This window comes from Microcaecilia unicolor, chromosome 10, assembly GCF_901765095.1.
Source record: "Microcaecilia unicolor chromosome 10, aMicUni1.1, whole genome shotgun sequence".
Classification (NCBI taxonomy): Eukaryota; Metazoa; Chordata; class Amphibia; order Gymnophiona; family Siphonopidae; genus Microcaecilia; species Microcaecilia unicolor.
In genome coordinates this window covers 139,359,411-139,382,085 of record NC_044040.1, presented here as the reverse complement: position 1 = coordinate 139,382,085, position 22,675 = coordinate 139,359,411, and the positions used below count along the sequence as shown (strand labels likewise).

At 45.4% G+C, this 22,675-nt stretch overlaps 1 protein-coding gene across 1 annotated transcript in view; it reads left to right on the top strand.

Annotated features, from left to right (window-relative positions):
- Nucleotides 1-22,675, top strand: part of CROCC2 (ciliary rootlet coiled-coil, rootletin family member 2) — an 825,280-nt gene that overhangs the window by 620,112 nt on the left and 182,493 nt on the right. The window contains 3 exon segments of the mRNA XM_030216488.1: nt 13,045-13,165; nt 18,497-18,628; nt 18,631-18,659. Coding sequence (XP_030072348.1) covers nt 13,045-13,165; nt 18,497-18,628; nt 18,631-18,659 — 282 coding nt within the window.

Genomic DNA, 22,675 nt, shown 5'->3' with positions numbered 1-22,675 from the left:
GACGAATAAGAGTGGTCTCATGAACTGGATCATGTAAAACAGATAAAACCACTAAATGAACTTTGACCGATGGAAATGATAAACCTGCATCGGAAAGATGCAATAAATAGTCCAGGATAGTAGAAATAGAACAACTATACGGATGGTGGAAATTCCTTGTGCACCATAGTTCAAAACGGTGCCATTTAGAAGCATATGAACGTCTGGTCGATTCTTTACATGCTGCCTAAAAGATTTGTAGGACTTGTGTCGAAAATAGTCTAGAATTGGTCACATTTTTTGAATGAGCCATGCTGTAAGTTTCAGGGAATGAAGGTTTGGATGATGAAGTGTGCCCTTATTCTGAGTAATTAGATCTGGCACTATGGGTAAAGTGATTGATGCGTCCTGTAGCAGCGAGAGAAATATTGGAAACCAAAACTGTCTTGGCCAGTGAGGAGCAATCAGGATCATGCGAGGTGAGTCTGTGATCACTTTTTGCAACGTCTTCGCTATGAGAGGAATGGGAGGATAGGCCTATTTCAGTTCCTGGTCCCAATTGATGAGGAATGTATCATATGCTATCCTGTTGTGACTAGGCCACGTTGAGCAATATCTGTGGCACTTCCTGTTTAGAGGGGACGCGAATAGATCTATTACAGGGTATCCCCACTTCTGGAATATCTGTTGAGTAATTATGATCTTCAAAGACCATTCTTGCGGCTTTAGTTTGCGGCTGAATGAATCTGCTAGACAATTTAAATGTCCTGGAAGGTAAGTATCATGTAGAACTAAATACCAGAGTTGGATCGGTTCTTGACATAAGGATCGGGATCCGATTCCCCCTTGTTTGTTGACATAATACATTGCCACTTGATTGTCTGTCTGGATCTGAATATTTTGACTGTGAAGGATGTGAGTGAATGCTAGCACTGATAGATGGATTGCTCTGAGTTCCAGAACATTGATACTGCAGGTCTTCTCTTCCTGCGACCAGATTACTTGGGTTGATTGATTCTGACAATGCACCCCAGCCCTTCTTGGAGGCATCTATTGTCTCTAGTATTGTCGGCTTTGGAGTCTGAAAAGGTGCTCCCTCTGTCAGGTGAGGTAGATGCATCTACCATGTTAATTGGAGTTTGATGTATTGTTGCAGAGTTATATTGATGGATAGCAGTTGGTGATATTGAGACCAATGATCTCTCAAAAACCACTGAAGGAGACACATTCTTAACCGTGCTTGTAGTATAACATGGACAGTCGCAGCCATGTGACCCAACAATACTAAGAGAGTTCTGGCTGTGGTTATTTGAGTGTTTAACAAGTTTTGAACCAGTTGAATAAGAGTCTGTATTCTGGATGAAGGTAGGTGTGCCAAGGCAATGGGTGTAATGAGACACGTTCCTATGAATTCCAAACTCTGTGTTGGTTGCAAAAGTGACTTTTCGTAATTTATTAGAAACCCGAGGGAAGTTAGGAGGGTGATTGTCTTGTGCAATGTCTGGAGAACGATCTGCTGAGTGGAGCCTACAATGAACCAATTGTCCAGGTATGGAAAAATAATGCAACCCTGCTGACGAAGATAGACTATGACCACAATTACACACTTGGTAAATAGTCTGGGTGCTGTGTGAGGCCGAATGGGAGAACTCTGTATTGATAATGAATGCTTCGTAGTGTGAATCGAAGGTACCGACAAGAGCTTGGGTGTATGGAGATGTGGAGATATGCGCCTCTGAGGTCCAATGACGCTAACCAAGCTCCCTGCTGTAGAAATGGAAGGATGTTTGCAAGAGTACACATGCGGAATCGTTCCTTTCTGATAAATTTGTTGAGGAGTCTGAGATCTAGGATGGCTCGAAATCCTCCTTATTTCTTTGCTATAGGAAATACTTGGAATAAAATCCGTTCCCCATCTGCTCTTGTGGTACTAGCTCTATAGCTTGAGCCTGAAGCAATCTGTGTACTTATGCTTGTAGGAGAAGAGCTTGTGAATTTGATGTTCCGGATTTCATCGGAGGATTGGATGGTGGATAAGAGAGAAAGTTTATTCAATACCCATTCAAAACTGGGATTTGTCTTCTGTTGTTGAATACTGCCAGTGGCGTAGCAAGGGAAGGGCGGTCTGCCCTGGGTGTCAGCTCAGGGGGGGTGCTCCCTGCCAGCTCCCTCCCCCCGGGTGCAGCACGATGACACCCCCCCCCCCCCCCGACCCAGTGCCTACCCTCCTCCGTCCAACCAGCTCCCTACCTTTAAAAAAATATCGGAATCCGAGGCGAGGTGCAGCGCCTCGCGCCTGCACATAAAAGAAATGTGGACCGTCTCATCGGGCCTTCCCTCGCTCTATCTGTCCCGCCCTCCGCTGATGCAACTTCCTATTTCCGCAAGGGCGGGACAGACAGAGCGTGAGAAGGTCCGATGAGATGGTCCACATTTCTTTTGCATGCAGGCGCAAGGCGCTGCGCCTCGCCTCGGATTCTGATATTTTTTTAAAGATAGGGAGCTGGTTGCATGGAGGAGGGTAGGCACTGGGTCGGGAGGCAGGGTGTCGATGCGCCGAGGGGGGGTGTCATCGTGCTGCACCCAGGGGGGTGGGTGCAACGGCGAACCGCCCCGCCCCGGGTGGCAGCCCCCCTTGCTACCCCACTGGATACTGCTACTGCGCACCTGTTTTTTGTCATGAGAAAATTTAGATGGGACATATTGTCATTGCCTATGTTGCTTATTAAAGTAGGCAGACTTCTGAGATGAGTAAGGGCTCCTTCCCTGAAAACATGATTTAGATTGATAATATGGAAGACACTTATACACAGCCCTTGAGCTTTTTGAGTGATCATCTTCCAAAGTGTCCAGCATCATGCACTCATCTTTGATTGAGGTAATCATCTCTGCCACCTTGGGACCAAACAGGCTATCTCCTACGCAAGGGAGGTCTGCTACTTTTTCCAATAAATCATCAGCTAGAGCTGAAGAACGTAGCCAAGCCATACGTCTAATGGAGATGGCAATTGCTGAACCTCTCACTGCTGTCTCATAATTGTCAAATGCTGCACGAATCATAAATTGGGAACAAAGTTCTAGGTCCTGCATTATAGATGGCAGAGAAGCAAGAGAGGATGGATCTGACATGTCTTGTAATTTAGCAATCTTGTCCATCACAGTGTATAAGTATTGAACATAGTGGAAGGAATGAACTGTTATCCTAGCCTGCAGCATTGTATTCTAATAGGCTTTCTTTCCTAGAAGATCCATACACTTTAAGTCTTTATTTGGTGGGTGAGACGTGCTCTCTTTCCCTGTCTTATGCTTTCTCATGACTGATTTCACTACCACAGACTGATGTGGGAGTTGGTGGAGACCATGACCTAAAAGGACTGTATATTTGTTATCTGTCGATTTGTAGCTCGAACAGTAAATGGGTTAGACTAAATTTGCTTATGATATTCCTGCAATAGGTTGTCAATTGGGAGAACTACTGTTTCCATGTCATTAGAAAGCTATTTTAAAACTGACCTCTTCTCCGGCTCTGCAGACGCCAAGTGAGAGGTATGTGGTAACTGAAGTGCCTTGGCCATTCTAATCAGGAATTGAGGATATGCACAAACCTCCTTTGTACTACTACTACTTATCATTTCTATAGCGCTACCAGTGGCGTTCCTAGGGGGGGGCGGTGGGGGCGGTCCGCCCCGGGTGCATGCCGCCAGGGGGGGGGGGGTGCCGCGCGCGCCTGCCCTCCGTTGTTCCATGCTTCTTCTCTGCCCCGGAACAGGTTACTTCCTGTTCCGGGGCAGAGAAGAAGCAAACAACGGAGGACAGGCGCGCGCGCGGCACCCCCCCCCCCCCCCCCAGCGGGGGGGTTCCTTTGTGGGGGTGTCCTTTCGCCGGGCGGGCGCTGCACCCGGGGGGCGGGGCGAATCGGCGATCCGCTCCAGGTGCCAGCCCCCCTAGGAACACCACTGAGCGCTACTAGGCATACTTGTGAGGAAGATCAGCATGTAAATCTGTAAAGCAAGACCTTTTCCCCATGGAACTAGGTGAGTCAGGAGAAGAGGCTCTGGAGTAGGATCTAGCATATTGTCTGGATTGTGATTCCACTAGTGGAGAAGTGGAAGGAGAGATTGACCACTAGATGAAGGAGTGGTGCAATGGGATCTGAGAGAAGTCTGCTGATTAGTAGAGGATTGTCCCTTGTTAAGAGACATTGAAGTAACTGGTGCAGCTGGCATATGCTGTTTCAAGAACTGAGCCATTAATTGGAAAAAAATCTGAAGAGACTGAATTTTGAGCTGAAACTGAAGGCACAGGAACTGTCTGAAGAAAAGTAAAGCTAGTATTCAAAGGTGCCGCAATAGCCAAAGATGAGCGTCTGGATCTCGAGTAACTGCTACGAGAAGATCGGCACCCATGGCATCGAGTACTCTTATGATGATTCTTATGCCATCTCTTATTATGTGAAACAGAAGCACTGCTTCTAGAGATTGAAGAACAGTGACGTCTCTTTCTTCCTCAAGGAGAAGGCGAACAGCTTCGAGAAGTAGAGGAAGCCGACGGTATCGAGCTGTTACTCAGCTGATGCCGGCTTGGTGTCAAGAGATTACTTCAAGTCGACATCGCTGACTCCAACTGACGAAGTGGAGCAGTGATGGAATCAGCTGACAATGCTTGCTTTCTTGCCGATTACTCTGCTGGGTCCCTGCAGTACTATTGGAGCTCACAGAAGCATCCAGATTTGACTGTCTGTCGGGAATACCCTGATCCTGCCCCCCCCCCCCCCCCCCCCACCCAGGCAAAGCAGCAGGGGGGAAGACAGAATCTGCAGGCACATCAGAGAGAGAAACAGCTGATATCTGTACCGGCTTGATTATGTACTTAGTCTTTGTCTTCTTTTTTGTCGAAGCAGAAATGTCAGAGGCAGAGGTAGACTGTGAGAGATCCTTCAATTTGAATAGCTGAATCTGCAAAGATTTGTCAGACATCTTGACAATCAGCACAATCTGCCGGTACATGCTGCTGTCCAAGACAACGGAGACATTGAGTGTGCGGGTCTGTGACTGACATCTTTTTCGAACAAAACGAACAGTTTTTAAAACCCAGTTTCTGTGACATCTGTTCAAAATAATGAGAATATTGACTAAAGAAAACAAATAAAGTTATGACTAGAACCTAAAAAGCGCAGAGAGTCGTAACTATACCACGGACAAAATAAAACTGATTTGACAGGGGGGGCATGTCCACGACTTATACTATGGTAAGGGCAGGAATACTAGTAGTAGTAGTACATGCGCAGAGAGCTCTTAGAGTTTTCTGTGCTATTGGAAGCCCGGGTCAGTAACGTCACCCTGATGTCACTTCGGCTGTGTGGCTAGATGATCACACTGTCCATAGAGAAAGAACTAATTCAGCCTCTCCCTCATAAGTGACACTTCTCGCTCCTATTGGTTAATTTTGAACTTCAGGGACCTACAATTTTAACTCCCCTCAGGAGCATACCTGGGGGCTATATATATGGTACCTGGTGCCTCTTCCTGAAGCAAAAGGAACTTAATGGGCAAGATTTCCCTCCCTTTCTCTCAGGAAGCTACAACAAAACCTATGTGAATTTAGCTTTCTTAAAATTTCTCACACCTCTCTCATCTGTGATTTACACTCAGTGGCAGATTTCACAGAACTCCCCACTGACTACAGAAATCACTTACTGATAAATTCCTCCCCCTTCTCCTAAGCAATGGTTACTATGGAGAAGAGAAAATAAACATTCCTCTGTCAGCACAAGGTTATTTCAGAAAGGCCCTATGAAGTGCCCCAAATCCAACTGCCAGTCTGATCAACTCATAACCCCATGTCCTATCAAAACCCAGTTTATAGATGGGCTTCACAGTACAAAAAGAAAAGTTCAGTTGAAGCTGAGAGCAGTTAAGGGAGCCCAGAATGTTGTTGGAGCAGAGAGCTGGAGCCCTAAGGAATTGGTGCTAGCTTGAGAGATTGCGCATGACATAGCTTCTCAATTTTATAGCCCCTGAGCTCCAGGAGTAAATTCTTCAAAAGCTGAGTTTACACAGAACTCAAATCTCCAGATACAGATTCTGGTCTACAGCCTGTGGACAAGCTACATGCAAACAGCATGGGTTTAATATTTCAAGATTACAGCCAAGGTAACAAAGAACTTCGCAGCTTCTGCTTATGTCTACATCAGCTTCTAACATAAATATTGCGTTTAAACGTTTCCTTCATTCATGGTTTAAATAAATAAATAAATAATTAGGGCTGCAAGACTGTTCAGCAAATTTGCCTACTGTACTACAATTTGAACGAATGCAACACATTATGAACTTGATTATAAATTACCAGGGAACACTTTCATAAAAATTAAAGGTATTATCTTCTCAGTCAGCCCCTGAATTGCCTGGTTTAGTAACTGAAGGAACATATCTGTATATAATAAATGTCACGTATCCCAGTACCTTTTATTTTAAATAATTCCAAATGTATATAAATTCTGTTGTTTATATATACATAGTTCAGTTTTAACAAGTACAACCAAGTAAAGTTCTATTGTAGAAGTACAAGGTTATATATACATTTCCTGAGTTTGCTGAATGTGGGGATCACACTGGTATACCTTACAGCTCAGACAGGTCCTGGAACCCTGATTCCAGGCAGACAAAATATTATTGTTTCAAATCTTGACTCCTAGAGGTGACCTGGGGTGTTCTTTCTGTTAGACACTACTTGTCACAGGGCCTCTGAGGCTACAGAAGCATTTCATTCTGCCCAACTAGGATTTCATGAAAAATGTAGCACTGAAACTTTGTTGCTGGCTATGATGACTTCTATAACAAGGTAGTTCTTTCTCTCATCCTAAATTTTTATCGAAGATAATAACTTCATTTCAAGTCACTAAGGAAATAGTGCTTCCTACATTTTGTCCTATACCTCAAACAAATTCACATTTCAGTGTCACTATGGGGTGGCAAGTGCTACCCCCAAAAAACAGCTTGCCATCCCAGTTTCACAACAGCATCAAAATTCCAGGCCTGAACTTGCCGCCACCCGTGCTGCCATACTTCTGAATCCAGGTCTCCGGCAGCAACAAAAAAAGCACCAGACCCAACACCAATACTAACTTCAGTGCAGAAGCTAACTTCTGAGTCCGAGTCTCCGGCAGCAGCTAAAAAGCACCATGACCAATACCAGAGCTAACTTCAGCGCAGAAGCTGTTTGTGGATGCCCTGTTTGTTCTGCCCCCTCTGATGCATACACATCAGAGAGGGCAGGATCAACAGGACCTTCGTGAGCACAGATAGAAAGAAGCAGAGACTGGGGCTGACATGATTAAAAAAAAAAATTCCAAATCACGAGACAACAATGGTAGAAAAAAATAACTTTATTTTCATTTAAGTGTTTGGGATATGTCCAATTTGAGAATTTACATCTGCTGACTTTATTTTGCACATGATTCTTTCTGTTTTCATGGTATTGTGCTGCATGCAGAGTCTAGCATCTTGGGATTTCAGGTTAATTTTTGTCTGCATATTTCTACTTTAGTTGTGGTCACCTGCCCTGTATTTGAAGAGGGGCTATCCGTATTCTGAACAAAAGAACATAAGAATAGCCATAGTGAGTCAGACCACTGGTCTATCTAGCCCAGTATCCTGCTTCCAACAGTGGCCAATCCAGATCACAAGTACCTGGCAGAAACTCAATTAATAGAAACATTCCATGCTGCCACTCCCAGGGCAAGCAGTTGCTTCCCCCACGTCCATCTCAATAACAGACTATGGACTTTTCCTCCAGGAACTTGTCCAAACCTTTTTTTTAACCCAGATACGCTAACCACTGTTACCACATCCTCCAGCAGTAAGTTCCAGAGCTTAACTATTCTTTGACTGAAAAAATATTTCCTCCTATTTGTTTTAAAAGTATTTCCATGTAATTTCATTGAGTGTCCCCTAGTTTTTGTACTTTTTAAAAGAGTGAAAATTCGATTCACTTCTATCCATTCTACACCACTCAGGATTTTATAGACCTTAATCATATCCCCTCTCAGCCATCTCTTTTCCAAGCTGAAGAGCCCTAACCTCTTTAGCCTTTTCTCATATGGGAGGAGTTCCATCCCCTTTTCCTTTGTGGTCACTGTCCTTTGAACCTTTTCTAATTCCGCTATATTTTTTTAAAGATTCGACAACCAGCATTGAACACAATATCAAAGAACGCATTTCTTTCAAAATCTGCACCTTAGTCCATGAAGTCCCAGATTACATGATTGACCTAATCAATCTCCCAATCAGAAATAGTACCAATTCATCATGGTCTTACCTGAATCTCCATTACCCAAATTGCAAAGGACTAAAATACAAGACAACCCATGCGCCCAACTTCTCTTACATAGGCACACGCATGTGGAACGCATTGCCACAAGTGGTGAAAACAACTTATGACCACCTAAAATTCAGAAAATTATTAAAGACTCACCTATTCGGAAAGGCATATCCGAATGACCCAACTTAAGTGATTCAACCCTGCAACACTTCACTGTCAAAGATCGTATTGGACATTGACAAACTCTTTTACCTCAACCCAACCAACTTGATTGAATCTTATCTTCCCTATCCTAATACATTTTGTACTTATCCTGTACCGGAATTGGCGAATGCCTTCACGATATTTTGTAAGCCACATTGAGTCTGCAAATATGTAGGAAAATGTGGGATACAAATGTAACAAATAAAATAAATAAATAAAATACTCAAGGTGAGGTTGCACCATGGAGTGATACAGAGGCATTATAATATTCTTGGTCTTATCTTGCATCCCTTTCCTAATAATTCCTGGCGTCCTGTTTGAATTTTAGCCACCGCTGCACACTGGGCAGAAGATTTCAGTGTATTATCTACAATGACACCTAGATCTTTTTCTTAAGTGCTGACTCCTAAGGTAGACCTTAGCATTAGGTAATTATAATTCAGATTATTCTTCCCAATGTGCATCACTTCATTTGCCCACATTAAATTTCATGTGCCATTTGGATGCCCAGTCTTCCAGTTTCCTAAGGTTTTCCTACAATTTTTCACAATCCGCATATGTTTTGACAACTTTGAATAGTTTTATGTCATCTGCAAATTTAATCACCTCACTCATCGCTCCATTTTCCAGATCATTTAAAATAGCACCTGCCCTAGAACAGATCCCTGCAGCACCTCCACTATTCACCCTCCTCCATTGAGAAAAAATGGCCATTTAAACCTTCCCTCTGTTTTCTGTCCAGCAACCAACTCCTAATCCACAGAATGACATTGCCTCCTATCCCATGATTTTTTAATTTTCTCAGGAATCTTTCATGAGGAACTTTGTCAAAATCTTTCTGAAAATCTAGATACACTACACCAACTGGCTCACCTTTATCCACATGTTTACTTATGCCTTCAAAGAAATTAAGCAAATTGGTGAGGCAAGACTTCCCTTGGCTGAACCCACACTGATTCTGTCCCATTAAACCATGTTTGTCTATGTATTCCATAATTTATTATTTATTAGAGTTTCTCTATTTTCCTATCACCGAGTCAGACTTACTGATCTGTAATTTCCCGGATCACTCCTAGAACCCTTTTTAAAAATCGGTGTTACATTGGCCACCCTCCAATCTTCAGGTACTATGGATGATTTTAATGACAGTTTACAGATCACTAATAACAGATCAGCAATTTCATGTTTAAATTCTTTATTATCCTGGGGTGTATGCCATCCAGTCCAGGTGATATATCACTCTTTAACTTGTCGATTTGACTTAGTACGTGTTCCAGGTTCACTGAGATTTCTTTCAGTTTCTCCACATTGTCACCTTTGAAAACCATTTCTGGTACAGGTAGATCTCTTGCATCGTCTTCCATAAAGACTGAAGCAAAGAATTCCTTCAATATCTCCGCTATGGCCTCGTCCTCCCTGAGTGTCATGTCCCCCACCTCAACACAAGCGGCCTCCTCGGGCTGCGCGGGGTCCCGTCGACACCCACACTTGACTGGCACTGCCCTGAGCCATGTGTGTGTAGTTCTTCTCTGGGTTTGTTCAGAGAATGGTGGTTGCAGGCTCCTTAATTGCTTTGCTTCCATACACCTGTGTCTGCTCTCTCTCTGTCTGGCTTCCCTTGCTTCTCTCCTATTGGTCTTCCAGTTCCTCCTTCCCCTGCTCTTGTCCTATGGCTGTGCTCCTTCTCCCTGCTGGTTCCTGCTGATGTCAGACGCCAGCACTTTATCAGCTGAGCTCTTCCTGGACTCCATGCTTCAGCTTCTACTTTGGTAGGTGTTACTTGCTCAGTAGTTTGCTTCTTATCTACTTGTCCCTCGTTGCTGACTTTGCCTGTACCTGGATCACTCTCTTACCTGCTGCCTGCCTATTGACTTTGCCTGTACCTGGATTACTCTCTTGCCTGCTGCCTGCCTACTGACTTTGCCTGTACCTGAATTACCCTCTTGACCTGCTGCCTGCCTACTGACTTTACCTGTGCCTGGATTACTCTCTTGCCTGTTTGCCTATTGACATTGCCTGTACCTGGATTACTCCCCTGCCTGCTGCCTGCCTATTGACTTTGCCCGTACCTGGATCACTCTCTTGCCTGCTGCTGCCTGGCCAATACGTTCACCACCCCACTTCCAGCTCCGTCTCGTAAATCCTGCAGGCTACCCACACCTAGGGGCTCAACCTCTGGGGAACGGCGGTCAGCACAGGTGAAACCAAGGGTTGTCCAGCCGCCAAGCAAAACCTGGTCTGAGTATCGGGCTCAGCAGCACTCTACTTGGTACAAGAACTCACAAGTCTGACACTGAGTGTCCCTTGTGCTTCTTCATGATCTAACAGTCCCATGGATTCCTTCACAGGCTTTCTGCTTCTGATGTACCTGAAAAAGGGATTACTATGAGTTTTTGTCTCCATGGCAAGTCCACAACAAGCTTTTCTTCAAATTTTGTTTTAGTCTTCTTTATCAATGGTTTGAATCCAGCTTGACACAGCTTATATTGCTTCTTATTTTCTTCATTCAGATCCTTTTTCCATTCTTTGAAGGATGTTCTTTTGACCCTATGACCCTCTTTCACTTCCCCTTTTAAGTATGCTGGCTTTCATTTGCGCTTCTTTCCACCTTTGTTAATACGTGGAATACATCTGGTCTGGGCTTCCATGATGGTATTTTTAAACAACGTCAATGCCTGATTTAAAGTCCTATCATTTGCGGTTGACCCTTTCAGCTTCTTTTTAACCATTTTCCTTGTTTTGTCATAATCACCCTCTTGAAAATTAAATGCTGCTACAGTAAATTTCTTTAGTGACTTCACTCCAAATATCAGCTCAAATTCGATCATGTTACATTGTATCCCAGTAGATCAATACTTATTCCTCTCTTACTATGCCCTGCATTCCACTAAGGACTAGATCTGAAATAGCACCCATGTTGTCGGTTCTTGGACCAGTTGCTCTAAGAAGTAGTCATTTATTACGTTTAAGAATTTTATCTCCCTAGCGCTCCCTGATGTAGCATTTATCCAGTCGCACAAAAGGAAGTGGAAAAGAAACCAACTTCAAGAGATCAAACAAAAGACCAGGATAAGATGCTCCAAAACACAAACTTTATTCTGACCCTACACGGGCCGTGTTTCGGCTTTTACAAAAGCCTTCCTCAGGGGTCTAAAAAAATAACATATATATAATAATTAAATTTAATACATAAAAATTAAAATCAGACAAATCATGTATAAAACATATATAGAAAATAACCAATCAACATATTAGATTAATAGAGTAAGTGTAATTCAGAAAATGAAAATTATAATATAACTATACTAATAATAATTCTATTATTACAACATCAGACAGATATTAAACGATAAAAAATGGACAAAAATAGAAGGAACCATAAAAACATGCCTCAGAAAGTGAAATCTCTATACATCCATGGCATAAATATATCATATTAATCCATTATAATAAAGGAGGTTCATAAAAATAATAAAAAAGGACTAATTCAAAGAAATATGACATTCCTAAATATAAGGAACTATTCTAAATGGAAAAAAGGCTAATACAAATACAATTATATAAAGGACAAATTGTTGCATTACATATAGTCCTTTTTTATTATTTTTATGAACCTCCTTTATTATTTCTATGAACTAGTCTATTATATTAATCTTTATAATTTTTTGTTTTGCTGCACGTTATATTATTTTATTTGATTTTATATTTTATAAAAACAAACATTATAATGGATTAAGATGATATATTTATGCCATGGATGTATAGAGGTTTCACTTTCTGAGGCATGTTTTTATGGTTCCTTCTATTTTTGTCCATTTTTTATCGTTTAATATCTGTCTGATGTTGTAATAATAGAATTATTATTAGTATAGTTATATTATAATTTTCATTTTCTGAATTACACTTAATCTAATATATTGATTAATTATTTTCTATATATGTTTTATACATGATTTGTCTGATTTTAATTTTTATTAATTTTTATGTATTAAATTTAATTATTATAAATATGTTATTTTTTAGACCCCTGAGGAAGGCTTTTGTAAAAGCCGAAACACGGCCCATGTAGGGTCAGAATAAAGTTTGTGTTTTGGAGCATCTTATCCTGGTCTTTTGTTTGATCTCTTGAAGTTGGTTTCTTTTCCACTTCCTTTTGTGCTGTTGAACTTTTGTGAACCCCACTTGGTTTTGTGGCATTTATCCAGTCAACATTGGGTAATTGAAATCACCCATTATTATAATGTTGCCCAATTTGCCAGCTTTCCAGATTTCTGTAAACATTTGTTCATCTGTCTGTTTGTTCTGTCCTGTTGGATGGTAGTACAGCCCTGCCAGTATATTCTTTCCCTTCACCCATGGAATTTCTATCCACAAGTATTCCACGCTGCTACCAGTTTTATATAGAATATTTGTTTTGTTTGACACAATTCCCTCATATCTTCTGTTCCATCACTGCCCTCTCAAACTCATTATTCTGTTATCATAATCTCACACTCAGTGTAACCTGCATAGGTATTTGCTTTCATTCATTTTATGTCCTAGGATGATGCCCAGATACAGGTGATGAACCTGAATCGTCAGCTGAACGAGATACAGAGTGACCGGGACCGAATCAACAACCATATCCTACATCTACAGAAACAACTGGCGGAGTCTGAAGAAGGTCAGTTCTCCAGAGGTTGCAGTATAAAATGACAAAGCATATAAAACATAGAACCATAGGCACAATATAAAAAGGTAATGCAAACAATGTAACATATTAACAATGTAACCATATGAATTTCAAAAAACCATAAAACCAATCCGATGACATATAAAAAGAAACATGAGTCCATTCCATATGCCTGACAGAAATAGCATATTTTCAAGCTGCCAAATTTTGAAGATAAGCTATTCCATAGAACTATAGTCAAAAGATCTGATCCACTGTTTCTCCTTCAAGTTGAAGCATTGGCAATGAAAACTAATTTTGACTATTTGTAAACTAACAATCTATTTTTCTCCTTTAAACTTTGTTTTAAAGTTACCTCTTATTTGTTGTTATACAATGAACTTTCCTTACCAGAATACTTAACCCACTCTCCGCCTTATTTTCGAAAGTGATGGGCTCCCAGATTTCAACCCAAATCGGGAGATGGGCACCTTTCTCCCATGGGCGCCCAAATTGGTATAATCGAAAGCCGATTTTGGGCGTCTTCAACTGCAATCTGTCACAGAAACGGGCAAAGTTGACAGGGGCGTATTGGAGGCGTGGTGAAGGCGGGACTGAGGCGTGGTTATCGGACGAGGAGAGATGGGCGCCCTCGGCCGATAATCGAAAAAAGAAAGGCGTTTTTACCGTGAATTTGGGTCATTTTTTGGACCCTTTTTGTCCACGAACAAGTACCCTAAATGACCACATGACCACCGGAGGGAATCGGGGTTGATCACCCCTGACTCCCCCAGTGGTCACTAACCTGCTCCCACCATAAAATAACAAGCTTTAAGAACTGTTTTTCCAGCCTGTATGCCACCCTCAAATGCCATACCCAGCTCCATCACAGCAGTATGCAGGTCCCTGGAGCAGTTGTTAGTGGGTGCAGTGCACTTCAGGCAGGTGGACCCAGGCCCATCCCCCCCTACCTGTTACACTTGTGCTGGTAAATGGGAGCCCTCCAAACTGCCCCCAAAACCCACTGTTCCCACATGTAGGTGCCCCCTTCAGCCATAAGGGCTATGTTAATGGTGTAGAGTTGTGAGCAGTGGGTTTTGGGGGGATTTGAGGGGGCTCAGCACCCAAAGGAAGGGAGCTATGGACTTGGGAGGTATTTAATTTTTTTTTTTACTTTTTACAAGTGCCCCCTAGGGTGCCCGGTTGGTGTCCTGGCATGTGAGGGGGACCAGTGCACTACGAATCCTGGCCCCTCCCATGACCCAATTGTCACATCTGTGGCCGTGACCACCCTCATACTTACCCTGTTTCTGGGAGTCAGTGGCTGTGCTGGCTTCTGCTTGTCTCTGTGTCTGTCTCTGTCTTTAGTTTCTCTCTGGCTCTGTGTGCTGATTGCCTTACTGGACCTCACCTGTGTGGGCTATGCCTCTTCCAAGATGGCTGCCGCCTCCTCTATGCCAGTATCCAAGATGGCTGCTGCTTGTCCTTCCTGTGGGCTCACTTCCTCTGTGTGTCAAGCCTCTGTTTGGAGGCAAGGAACTTCCTGCTTTTGTCCTGCTGGTGGTGACTCATCAGTGAGTTCCTTTATAAGGAAGGCCTGTGCTTGCAGTCAGTGCCTTCGCATGGTGTCATTGTCTGGTGTCATGCCCAGAGGCCGACAGGTTAGTTAGTGTGTTGCTGCGCTGCTTCTAAGCCTGTCTTCTGTGTGGGCTTCTTGCCCTTCTGTGTGGGCTTGCCCTTCTGATTAGTACCTGTGGGCTGCTTGTCCTTCTGTGTGGGCTAGTGCCCTTCGGTTCCCAGTACCTGTGGGCTGCTTGCCCTTCTGTGTGGGCTAGTGCCCTTCGGTTCCCAGTACCTGTGGGCTGCTTGCCCTTCTGCGTGGGCTGCTAGCCCTTCTGCCTTTAGTCTGTGTTTAGAGCCTGCTATTCTGCCCTGGTTTCCCCGTCTGTGTTTGCAGCCTGCCCTACTCCCTGCTTGTATATTCTGTGTGCACATCCTGAACCTTGTATATCCTGTGTGCACATCCTGGCTGCTATCCTTCTGCCTTTAGTCTGTGTTTAGAGCCTACTGTTCAGCCCTGGTTTCCCCGTCTGTGTTTGCAGCCTGTCCTACTCCCTGCTTGTATATTCTGTGTGCACATCCTGAACCTTGTATATCCTGTGTGCACATCCTGGTCCCTGCTTGTTCGTCCTGAGTCCTGGTTTTGGCTAGCTAGTGTTATCCGGTTTTCTGCTCTGCCTAGCTACCTTCTGTCCCATGTGTCTACCTTGTACCTTGCTTGTATATCCTGTGTGCTTATCCGGATCCCTGCTTATGTATCCTGATTCCTGTATCTGCCTAGCTAGCGTGTATCTTCTGGGGGATTTATCCTGTTACCTGCCTCGACCTAGCTAGTGGGTTTGCCCTGGGGGTATTCCCTGTCTCCCCTTCTTTCTTGCTTGCATGTCTGCCCTAGTCCCTGTTCCTGATAAGCTTCTGTCTGTCTAGTCTATCTGGTGTGTCTGGCTTAGCGGCTGCGTGCAGCGCTTAGTGCAGTCTAGTATTGTTCCCTCGTGTTTCCTAGACCCGTGGTGGGTCCTCTGGTTCTTCAGTTCCGGCCTTGCCCTACAAGTCCTGTCGGCCGCCCGCACGCTAGAGCTGAACTCTAGCGGAAAGGTGGCTAAGTACAGGTGAAGCGGTTCCTGTTCTACCGGTTCAGTTGCCTACTTCGTCCAGAGTTCCGGTCCGGTCCCTCCGGACGTCCAGTTCCTAGACGGTCTTGCCTGCCTCTGCCGCTCCGCGGCAGGGGCCCAAGGGCTCACAATTCCCAGTGCTGCCTTGAGGACCTGACAGCATGCCAAGGCCCTCGAGAACGCGACACCAATGCCTTGGATTTGTTCATTTTTGAGCTGGGCGCCTTCAGTTTCCATTATCGCTGGAAAACGAAACCGCCCAGCTCAAATCCGCACAATTCCGATGCATTTGCCCGGTACAAACTGTATTATAAAAAAAAAAGATGGACACCCATTTTTTCTGAAAATACGGTCTGTCCCGCCCCTTCACGTACCTGCTCTCAGACATAGACACCCATGGAGATGGGCGTTCGCGTTCGATTATGCCCCTGTCTGTCTCCTATACCTTAACTATGTATTTCTCTTTTCCAGAATTGGTAATCACCATTACGGAACAATGTAAGCCACATTGAGCCTGCAAATAGGTGGGAAAATGTGGGATACAAATGCTAAAATAAATAAAGTATTTTCTGTCCTTTTAAAAGTTTGTTTTGTACACTGCTAAGATGATATCTATCGATTGGCAGTACATCAAAAAGTGAATAAACTTTTAACTTGACTTAGAAAAATAAAACTTTGTGTAACGCCCCTTTGTGGGCGTCTCTGTGACCTAGCTGGGCTAGCTGGAGTTTCCCTCAGGTAGGCTCTGTCGGGCCTTGGAGTTGGCACCTGGTGCCTCCACTTGGGGAAGAAAAGTGCTAGCAGGTGAGATTTCCCTAATCAAAAAGGCCACTGTGAACAAGACTGGCTGAAATGTTAAACAGATTATTGAACTATTTACAATTTATACTATACTAGTAAAAGAGGCCCATTTCCAACATAAAGGAAATGGGCGCTAGCAAGGTTCCAGGGCCCCTTCCCTCTCTCTCTCAGAGCTCCAGCCGCCCCCCCCAACCTCCCTCCACACCCCTCCCTCCCCCTCCTCCCCCCTCACCCCTAAACCTCCATCCTTCCCCCCTCCTCCACACCCCTTCCCCCCTCTCCCTCACCCCGTCCCCCCCTTCTCCCTATCCCCTACCCCTGTCCGAGTTCCAGGACCCCGCTTCCCCCCTCCTCCCCTCCCCCTCCCCCTGTCCGAGTTCCAGGACCCTCTCCCCCTTCTTCCCCTCCCCCTTCCCCCTGCTCTTCAAGTTCCAGGACCCCCTACCACCCCTCCTATTCGAGTTCCAGGACCCCCTTCCAGTTCCAGGACCCGCCCCTCCTTCCAGTGGAGTTCAAGGACTCCCTCTCCCCTCTGTCATTTCAGGACCCATCTGCCCCCCCTCTGTCATTTCAGGACCCAAACCCCCCCTCTCTGCCCCTCCCCTTCGTAAGAGCTGGCTGGTGTTGAAAAGTTTTTACCTCCTGCACGCACGGACGCCTCTTCAGACAGCCTTTGCTTTCGCTTCTGTTTCAGCTGTTCCTGTTGTCCCGCCCTCATTTCCTGTTTGCGGAAGAGAAGGATCACAGGAACAGCTGAACAGATGCGAAAGCAAAGGCAGTGTGAAGCGGTGTCTGTGCATGCAGGGCTTCACTGTTGCCGGTGGACCGCGGAGCAGGAGATAAAGTGTTTTTGGGTGGAGGAAATCGGAGGAGAGGGGGGGCGTTGGACTGGAGCTTCCGGTGGCTGCTGCTGGGTTCTCTTCCCTCTCACTTCCCATTGGTCCGCCCTGTAACGTCATCCCCAGGGCGGACCAATGGGAACTGTGTTACGAACCCAGGTGTTACGAACCCAGGCATCCAGACGGATGTGCAGAGCTGCAAATTATTATATAGGATGAAAGCATTAGGACATTCGCTAATAAGAAGTATTTGTGACACAACTTATTAAATTTTCTCAGTGAATAGTGTTCAGTAAGCAAACTACTAAACAACCTCTAAACATTGCTCTTGAATCCAGTTAATCTTGTCTGTGGCAGCTTTAAACAGATCTCCCTGGGCCTTTATTAAGTCTTTCTTTTGGAGTGGTAGTATTACTTATGTCTCCCTTACTCCTTCCCTGAGTCTTTTCGCTTTTTCATCTCTGCCAGATCCCCCAGACCTCACCTGCTGGAGCACTCTGACCCTGCGCTACTGGATATACGATAAGGGCAGAGCCAGTTTGGTTTGACCAGTCTATGCTGTCACACTCTGTCTGCACTCCCAGGAAGGGCTCTGAGTGCTGATTGCACTTCCAGGAGCCTTTTTGCCACTGAACCTTGGGCACCGACTGTGCCCCCAAGTTCAAGGAGCCTCCACCACTGAGCATTGGGCACTGACAGTATCTCCAAAGGCTTTGCCCTAAGTGTGGTTCCAAGGACTGCTGTGCCCTGAGTGTGCTCCCAAGGGTTGCTCTACACTGTCTCTTGGAGGGCACCTCCAGGGGTTTCTTCCCTGCCAGGTTCACTTCTCCAGCTCTTGTTGTGAAACTAGCTCTCTCTAGCCCTCAGAGCCTCAGCCTGTGATCAGGAGCTCTAGGTTTTACCCAGTAGAAAGCAAGTGAGAACCCTGGAAACACACTCAAATTTGGTTTGTCTCCCACTGATTTGTTATGGGTGTAAGGAGCTGGCAAGCCTCGATTTTACGCATACTAACAGTTCTCTTCATATTCTAGGCAAGCGAGGAGTGGATAGCCGTTTGAGTGCTGCTCAAACAGCGCTGATGCTGCAGGAGGAAAACATTCACAGGATAGAGCGAGACCGCCAGGTCACTGCAGAGCAGATGTCCTCTCTGGAGCACAGTCTACATGCCTTGAGGAAGAAAAGAGAAGTCTACAGGTATAATATGCAGTGCATAGGAAGAGAAAGAAAAGAAGTAACAGTTTCATATGAACACTGGCAGAGATAGGGGCTCTCAGGGCACAGCAGAAAGTCATCAGGTTTCAGTGAACAGTAGAGAAACCTAGACATATCTGGGCCTAAGAAGTACCAAAGCAGGGAGTAGTAGGATCATGGTGCTAATCTGATATAAGTAATGAGAGTGTACAGAATGTGCAGGCACTACTGGAAGTGGAGACACTAAAAATGGGGACAGAATCAAGCCATGCACAGCACAAGCATACAGAGACTCTGCTGTGGACACATGCAGGAGGTTTATTGAATGTATAGTCATTGTTAGGACTGGAGTCACCACACTTTCCTGATAATCCAAGTAGCATAGTGGATATCAGTGTACCAAGACATCACACAAAGATAGCACCATTACACAAATCTAGCACACCACATTTTACTACCCCAACTCCAAGTAATCATTCTGGTTTCATTGATCAAGTAGGCTCCACCAGCAGCTTCAATCTGACTTTTGCCCACTACACTCAACAGAAATGGCACTATCTAAAGTCTGCAATGACCTGTTCCTTGCCAAATCCAAAGGTCATTACGCCGTCCTCATCCTCCTCGACCTATCCGCTGCTTTGACACTGTCAATCACAACCTACTTCTCGACACACTGTCCTCTTTTGGGTTCCAGGGCTCCGCCCTCTCCTGGTTCTCCTCGTATCTCTCCCATCGTACCTTCAGAGTTCACTCTCATGGTTCGTCCTCCACCCCTATCCCGCTCTCTGTTGGAGTCCCTCAGGGATCTGTCCTTGGACCCCTTCTTTTTTCAATCTACACCTCTTCCCTGGGCTCCCTGATCTCATCTCATGGCTTCCACTATCATCTGTATGCTGACGACACCCAGCTTTATCTCTCCACACCAGACATCACTGCGGAAACCCAGGCCAAAGTATCGGCCTGCTTATCCGACATTGCTGCCTGGATGTCCAACCGCCACCTGAAACTGAATGTGGCCAAGACCGAACTTCTTGTCTTCCCACCCAAACCCACTTCTCCTCTCCCTCCACTCTCTATCTCAGTTGATAACACCCTCATCGTCCCCGTCTCATCTGCCCGCAACCTCGGTGTCATCTTCGACTCCTCCCTCTCCTTCTCTGCGCATATCCAGCAGATAGCCAAGACCTGTCGCTTCTTCCTCTATAACGTTAGCAAAATTCGCCCTTTCCTCTCTGAGCACACCACCCGAACTCTCATCCACTCTCTCATTACCTCTCGCCTTGACTACTGCAACCTACTCCTCACTGGTCTCCCACTTAGCCATCTATCCCCCTTCAGTCCGTTCAGAACTCTGCTGCACGTCTTATCTTCCGCCTAGACTGATATACTCATATCACCCCTCTCCTCAAGTCAATTCACTGGCTTCCAATCAGGTACCGCATACAGTTCAAGCTTCTGCTACTAACCTACAAATGCACTCGATCTGCAGCCCCTCCTTACCTCTCAACCCTCATCTCCCCTTACGTTCCTACCCGTAACCTCCGCTCTCAAGACAAATCCCTCCTTTCAGTACCCTTCTCCACCAACTCCAGGCTCTGCCCTTTCTGCCTCGCCTCACTCCATGCGTGGAACAAACTCCATGAGCCCATACGCCAGGCCCCCTCACTGCTCATCTTCAAATCATTGCTCAAAACCCACCTCTTCAATGTCGCCTTCGGCACCTAACCACTACACCTCTACTCAGGAAATCTAGACTGCCCCAACTTGACATTTCGTCCTTTAGATTGTAAGCTCCTTTGAGCAGGGACCATCCTTCCTTGTTAATTTGTACAGCACTGCGTAACCCTAGTAGCGCTCTAGAAATGTTAAGTAGTAGTAGCATATGGCATCATATGAGGTCAGCTTGTTATGTGCAGGCCCTAGTTTATTCCATCGCTTCATGGTGTGACCTTACCTTGAGTAGTATATTTAATTCTGTTTGCTGTATCTCAAAAAAGATATAGCACAATTAGAGAAGGTTCAAAGAAGAGCGACCAAAATGATAAAGGGGATGGAACTTCTCTCAAATGAGGAAAGGCTAAAGAAGGTAGGACTCTTCAGCTTTGAAAAGAGATGGCTGAGGGAGGATATGATTGCGGTCCTGAGAGGTACAAAGACCAGGGGACACTCAATGAAATTACATGGAAATACTTTTAAAACAAATAGGAGGAAATATTTTTTTACTCAAAGAATAGTTAAGCTCTGAAACTTGCTGCCGGAGGATGTGGTAACAGTGGTCAGCGTATTTAGGTTTAAAAAAGGTTTGGACAAGTTCCTGGAGGAAAAATCCATAGTCTGTTATTGGGATGGACATGGAGGAAGTACTTATGACCTGGATTGGCCACTGTTGGAAGTAGGATATTAGGCTAGATAGACCATTGGTCTGACCCAGCATTAGCGTTACCATATTTGTTTAGACAAAAAAGAGGACAGAAAAAAATAAAAATGGTTGCTACCTTTGCTAAAGAATATTTAATCGTAGCCTTTAGTTAATGAGTATACATCAACAGTGACTTACTTACAGTACAGCAGTAGACAATCTACTTTCAAGAACTTCCGGATTTGAGTCTGAGCCCAAGTATACTTTTGCTGGCTTCTGAGATATGTGTGAAAGTCTATGCATGACATATACTTAAAGTTGTGCTGTAGGAACAAAATTCCTTTGACAGATTCAACCAGCAGGGAAAAAGAAGGATCAGCAATGCCTTTCTCTATCCAGGGCCGGTCTTAGCAAGTGCGGGGCCCTATGCAGACCAATTTGATGGGGCCCCACCCTAGCCCTGCCCCCACCCTAGCTCCAGGGCCGGCCGCCGCTCCCCTCCGAGCCGCTCCCTCCTAGCTCCAAGGCCCCCTCCCCCTAGGGCCCCCAGCTCCAGGGCTTCCCCCTAGGGCCCGCAGCTCCAAGGCCCCCCCTCCCTGCTCCAAGACCCCCTCCCTCCCCAGCTCCACAGGCCCCCTCCCCTCCTCCCCAGCTCCAAAGGACCACCCACAGATCCAAGGGCCCCCTCCCTCCCAGCTCCAAAGGCCCCCCTCCCCACCCAGCTCCCTCCCTCCTCCCTCTAAATTTTAAAAGTTACATCGTCAACGGTCAGGACGGGTACAGCGCCGGCAGGTAGCAGCAGCAGCAGTCAGTGAAAAGCGTGCGAGCTGCTCGGCGCTTCCTTCCCTCGCTCAGCTCTGGTCCCAACCCTTGTGGAAACAGGAAATGAGGGCAGGACCAGAACTGAGTGAGGGAAAGGAAGCGCCGAGCAGCTCGCACGCTTTTCATTGACTGCTGCTGCTACCTGCCAGCGCTGTAACCCGTCCAGACATCAACGCGAGGTAACTTTTAAAATCCAAATGGAGGGGGACTGGAGCTCGGGCAGTCAGGGCGGGGCGACTTCCGGCGCGCCGCGCGGGGTCCCCTTGAGCACGAGGCCCTATGCGGTCGCTTCGGTCGCCTCGCCCCTAAGACCTGCCTTGTCTCTCTCTTTAGCACCCCCAGTGTCCAGACTTACTAATAGGCCAAGATGGTTTCTCTCATTATATGGGTAGGTGCGGATCATAGGCGCATAAAAGAAAGAGGACATTTCCTTAAATCATTAAAATCCTGAAGGGACATACCTGAAGACATCCAAAAGAGGACATGTCCTCTTTACAAGGACATATCCGTAACTCTACCCAGCATGGCTATTCTTATGTTCTTATGGGGGAAGGAATCCAAGGAGGGGAGAATAAAGAGAGATTAAGGTACTACCTGGGAGCAGAGAGAAGGGACCACTTCTAGGTTGTGGTAGAGGAAGAGAAGATAAAGGAAAGATACGGACATTGATTGATGGGGAAAGAGAAAGCAGGAAGCTAGATGAGGGAAAAATTGAGAAAGGGAATGTAGGACAAGGGATTAGGGCAGTGGTTCAAAAACTGTGCACTGAGATGCCCTGAGGCGCTGCAGCAAAATCACAGGGGAGTAGTGGGATATTTTAAAGGCCCCCTCCAAAATG